At 29.3% G+C, this 6,000-nt stretch overlaps 1 protein-coding gene across 1 annotated transcript; it reads left to right on the plus strand.

Annotated features, from left to right (window-relative positions):
- The first annotated feature begins 1,555 nt into the window (after positions 1-1,555).
- LOC123295406 (facilitated trehalose transporter Tret1-like) lies at positions 1,556-4,900 on the plus strand. The gene is made up of 2 exons (XM_044876747.1): positions 1,556-1,614; positions 2,716-4,900. The coding sequence occupies exon 2, from the start codon at positions 2,727-2,729 to the stop codon at positions 4,074-4,076; it is 1,350 nt and encodes a 449-aa protein (XP_044732682.1). The 5' UTR covers positions 1,556-1,614; positions 2,716-2,726; the 3' UTR covers positions 4,077-4,900.
- Positions 4,901-6,000: the final 1,100 nt, after the last annotated feature.

Here is a 6,000-nt window from a genome sequence, read left to right on the forward strand (position 1 = left end):
AAAATTTTTGCAAAACTAAACAAAGTTTTGTTTCTCGCAAATAAAAAAATCCTTGAAATTTATGCGAATATAAAAAGTTATTTAGTATAACATAAAAATCGATCATAAATTAATATTTCAATAGTTACTTTTAAAATACAAATCAAGGCACCCGAAGATTAATTGTGTCCAACGGATTTTAATTATGTCTGTTATAAATCATTTTGTCAACAATTAACAATTATTGTTTAATACTTTTGCGAAGATTCACATCACTTCTATAGAAAGACTCCGTTTATACACACAGACTATGATGATGAAAGTGATAGTTTGTATAACTAGTGTAGAAAGTAAGGTCTTTCTAATTTTCTGAGGAGAGAGAGATCGAAATCTGAAGTCGACGAAGTTCAAATTGATGAAATATAGAAATATTGGTCGATGTTTAGAAAAATGTGCCAGAAGCGTTTTTCAGCACATAAAAATTGCCAAAGTTATAAACAATTAAAGATGAAAAAAAAAGGTATTTCGTTTTTCGACAATATTTCATAAAATATTTATATTTAAAAAATACAAAAGATTCTTAAAGAAAATGAAATTTATAATAAAAAACTCCCACTACCGGAAGTCTATCTCCATTGACAATAGGTCTTTTTGCGTCATTTTTAGATCGTTGTAACATTGTCAAAAACGAGTATCTAACATTATATAATTTTTAAAGATATTAAATATTAATATAAAAATTTGAAAAAATAATGGTGTATTCTAAATATTCTAAAGAATTTATTACCGTTGGAAATTTTTCTTAAAGTTAATTTTTCAACAAGATAGACAATTGTTTTTTAACAAAATTTTCTCAAATTTTCGTTTTCATTGTAGACTAAACAAAAATGTTTAAATAATTGGCGTAAACTATTTTGACTTCGTGAAGCCCTTCAACTGGAGTTGTTTTATCGAGGCCAAAATTTAAAAAAACACAGTTTAATTTAAGTAGTTCGATCTTTTAATTCTAATTAAAAATAACTTACCTATATTTAACTATAAGGCTTGAAATCACACAAGTTCATAAAGTTAACCCCCATAAAACAACTCAAGTATAGACTAAGAGTGAAATTTCAGTGATTCGTAATTTTTTAATAAGATGTGACCGACGCACGTTAACGTCTTATTAGAAGGGTTTTGTGTTCAAGGTAACTCACACTATTGTCTGAGAGAATTCTTAGACTTTTTCCGAAGGATGTAGGTTGCAAATTTGCAAATTTATCGAAAATTCATACAATGAGTTCTGATGAGTTTGAAATATTGAATCCTACACTATAATATAAAGGTTGTCTGTACATGGAAGTTACATACATTGTACAACTGTATAAATATATAGTTTCAAACTATAAATATATATTCATATTACATGGTTTGAAAATTTGATTAGCTGAAAAAATTTTTAAAAATATTTATTTTCCGGAAGTTAGAATATTATTAAAAATTAATTTTTGTATACTAAAGTGGTAATTGTTTTATAATAGGAATTAAAAATGGAATTAAAATATTTATAAAAAAAAAATAATAATAAGAAAATGGCATATAAAAATTTAAAATGGTTTCAAATACGATGGATTCAATATTTGGCAACAATATCTGGTGAGTTTTATTCAAGTCTGAATATTTTATTAATTTAAATTTGCTAACATATGCATTCATTGTTTTGAATTATTCTTTCTCCAGTACCATCTGTGATGACGTAGTATCCATTCATGCGTTATTCACTTCTGCGCATCCCTTAAATGTTTAACTAGACAGTTTAAAAACTATTTCATAGATATAAAACCACCTTTACATGTCTATGGAACTGTTTAATATCGTCTCTCTCACTCTGTCCCATGCCAAATACATAGAACGAAGTATCTGCTATCAACTTCAAATAAACAAATTTTGTTTACTTTAAATTGATGAAAATAGATATGTGTGTCTATTTTTTTTTTTAACAATATTTTTTAACTGTTAAATTCCATATTTAATTAGATCCATAGGAAAAACGCTATGGCTTACTTAAGTGTTGTTGTCGGTTTAATCTTTAGGGGAGGGGGAGGTACTAACATGATGGACATGCCGAGTACACACTCCCGGAACCTGCGGATAGGAGTTATTAAACAAATTCGGCTGGAAATTTTTTTTTGCTTCCTTGTAAGCAACATAACTCCTAAATGGTAACCTTTAGGATATTGGTGCTATGGAACTTTTAGAAGTTTACCTATAACTTTACGGGAATCGAAAGGGCGAAATATCAGCTTTAATTAGCAATTTATTATATTTGATAATATTTATATGACAACAAGTGACAAATATATATTCAGCTATTCTTAAGAAGATTTTCGCTTAGTTTATGATGAAATAAAATTAATATGAAGTAATTTTTTATTTTTATATAACTTTTAATTGTTTGACTGGACACAATATTACGGATATAGATAAATAAATCATTGAAAATCGATTGTTTTTCAATAAGCCCAAAAAAAATTTTACAACGTAATTAATACTCTGTGCCGTTTGTCTGTTCGTCCATTTTTCTTTTACCCGTTATAACAAACCAGCTGAAATTAGCATAGAATAATTATTAATATAGAGGGAAGGGTGTTAACAAGGGTTGGTGAGACATTACTCGAGGTAAGGTACTGAGACGTCTACTTCATCACATAGATGGTATTGAAGAAGGGACAGGATCTTAATCGAATTTTTTTCTAGCGTCATTATCCATGTTTATAACTGGAATGCATTTCGTATGGTCATCCCCATCTTTACCCAAATTATATGCTAATGAGTCTCAAATTCACATAAGTATAGAAGAAGGATCATGGATCGCCTCAACGGAATTATTAACCAACATACCAGGTAGCCTGATTGGAGCTATTCTGGCTGATTACTTAGGAAGGAAAAAATCGATCCTTATCACAACACTCCCCTATTTAAGTAGCTGGCTCCTGATTGCATATGGAAAAGATATCAAAACACTCTTAACAGCCAAATTTTTGGTAGGAATAGCTGATGGTATTACTTACACAATATTACCTATGTATGTAGGAGAAATTGCCGAAGATGATATTCGTGGAAAATTAGGCAATTGTATGACGGTGATGTTTGACAGTGGATCATTATTTTTATACAGTGTTGCACCATGGATCTCAATTCAATCGATGGCCCAGATTGGATCGATATTTCCAATAATATTATGCATACTGATAATTTTTATGCCTGAAACTCCCTATTATTTGCTAATGAAAGAAAAAATTCCTGAAGCAAAAGAATCATTACAACTATTACGGCAATATTCATCAAATATCGATACCGAATTCAACGAAATGCGGAAAATTGTTGAATTCCAAACTCATCAAACATCAAACTGGTCCGATTTATATATGAACCCTGGTTATTTTAAGGGAATACTTATCATAATGGGTGTAAAAACATTACAACAAATGAGTGGTATTTACGCTATTATGGTATATTCCGAAATAATATTCGAAGAAGCTGATGGTATTTTTTCTGGTGCAATTTCATCGATTATATTTGGAACATTTTTACTTATCAGTGGAATTTGTGGATTATTAATAATTGATAAAATCGGACGACGTCCGTTACTGGTATTTTCATTTTTGGGATGTTTTCTGGCACTTATCACTCAAACCATATATTTTTACTTTCAATATTACAATCTATGTGATTTAAGTATGGCTAGTTGGGTCCCGATTTCCGCAATGTTGGTCTATATTATTTCGTATGGTATAGGGCTAGGACCAATACCCATGACATATATTGGCGAAATGTTTCCCACTAATATAAAAGCAAAGGCATTATGTTTTTTGGATATATATTTTGGATTAATTGAGTTTATAGTCGTTAAAAATTATCAAATTATGGCTAATTATTTTGGAAGTTATATTCCGTTTGCAATATTTTCTATGTCTTGTTTAATTGGAATACCATTTGTCTTATATTGTATTCCAGAAACGAAAGGATGTTCTTTAGATTATATCCAAAATATTTTGGGAAATAACAATATTTCAAACGAGAAAAATACAAAGCATGTAGAAATTACAAAATTGTAATAGTGTTTTTGATTGCACAAAAAAAAATGTCGTGATGGATAGGCTATGGGGATAAGAAGTCTTCCAAGGTTTATACGCGAGAAGATGTACGTAGGGGCAAATTAACGTACGTTTAGAAAAAAGAATATGTAAGTGTTTTTGTTTTCACTGAAATTTATTGGAAGGCAAATTTCTTTCATTTGTGTACAAAGCTACCAGTTATAAAATTTTGCTAAGAGTTTGGACTTTTGTTTAAAAATTCCTTGACGTGAAACTAAAGACACAGTGATTCTTGTACTTCTTAACGTGAGTCGAACTTTCTCTGATCTCTGATTTCATTGTTTTTATGGCAAAACGTTGTCTTTATGAGGAACGTTGTTTAACGTTCGCAATCGTTCCATTTAAAAACTAATTTCATTAATATTAAAACTTAAAAGAGTGGGATGAATTTCAAATCTTGAGAAAAAAGTAGATTTATCAGCAAGTAGCCCATTGACTAATGAATTCCAAAGAAGCTTTGGTATCATTAAAACTTGATTTTCAAATTAAGTAACCGTAGCCACCTCTCCAGATTTGATCGGGAGACTCCCGAAATCGTATAGTCTCTTTCGATTTCCGATATCAACATAATTTCGATAAAAAAGTTCAGTTCAGTAAAAATAGTATATTACACACCTAGGGAGCAAAAGTAAAGAATGTTTCAGATCGGAAGCAATAGTAAAAATGTCTCGCGAAGCTTCAGGCGACAGTGAACATGAGATCTGAGACATTATTCATTTGCCCCCGTGGTGTGTATATTATTTTTCTCCCCGACGGATGCGGAAAGCGGCAACTTCGTTTTGCACAGTGGGTAGAAAGTTGACACTTTCTGCCCGAGGGTGAAAAAATATAGTTTTATAAATTTTGGATAGAAATAAATATTAAAATTATTAAGTTTAGGTTATATTAATCAAAAACATAACCTACCTTTTAAAAATATTTTATTTGTAATAATTATTGTACATTTTTAAAAATTGAAATCAAACAATAAAATAAAAAATTTTAAAAAAAATGAAAACTAAAATATTTATTTGAAACAGTTTTCCATAATTTTTTTAGAATGATAAAAGTTATTTACATTTACAGAGAGGTTGATCCTTAAGAATACAAAACAGAATCTTAAAATTTTTTTATTCTGCATATAATTAAGAAATACCCATTTTTTCTTTTTTTTATTAGAGTAAAATAGAGAAATATGAAAATAAAATTGTATGAAAAATCAAATTTTGTTTTTAATTTCCAAGAATTATTATCAGAAATTAAAGTAGATCAGACTTTGACAGTTTTTTTTTTTTTTTTTTATCACAGATTATTTTGAAAATTTTTGTTATCGATCAATTTTATATTAGACTAATGGCAAAAGAAAATTGAATTTTATTTAAAAATATATATAGGTTAGGAAAAAAAATATATAGGATTCAAATTAAATGGTCAGTCCCTAAGGTCCTACAATCAAAGCAAGGCAAAATTTGAATAATAAAATAAACAGTTCATTTTTAATAGACATCAAGTAAATTGTTAGAAGCACAGTTGCTACATTTTGAAATCTAATTTGATGATTAACTACCTATTTACATTTCTAAAATTTTAGTGTGCCCATTATTTACCTTTAATTAATTGGATATCGTTACGTATGCCTTTCTTTATTGCGTACGTACGGCTTTTCTTTATCGCAGACTTTTTAGCGATATCTTTTTTGATAAGGCTTTCATGAATTCCTAAAACATCCATGATATCAAAATAAAATTTAAGATTCCCTTCCACTGACTCGTCATGTAGCGTCAAGCGTTCGCGTTAACTAATAAGAAAGGTAGCATTTAACGTCGCAAACACGGGGTAGATCGCGGCTACCAACTACAAGCTACGGTAGTCTATGATGAATCTGTTAGATGACTGCGTCCTAACG

This window comes from Chrysoperla carnea, chromosome 3 (genome assembly GCF_905475395.1).
Source record: "Chrysoperla carnea chromosome 3, inChrCarn1.1, whole genome shotgun sequence".
NCBI lineage: Eukaryota > Metazoa > Arthropoda > Insecta > Neuroptera > Chrysopidae > Chrysoperla > Chrysoperla carnea.

What these genes read in the sequence shown, in the direction of transcription:
- LOC123295406 (XM_044876747.1), top strand. Translation starts at nt 2,727, where the DNA reads ATGTTTATAACTGGAATGCATTTCGTATGGTCATCCCCATCTTTACCC.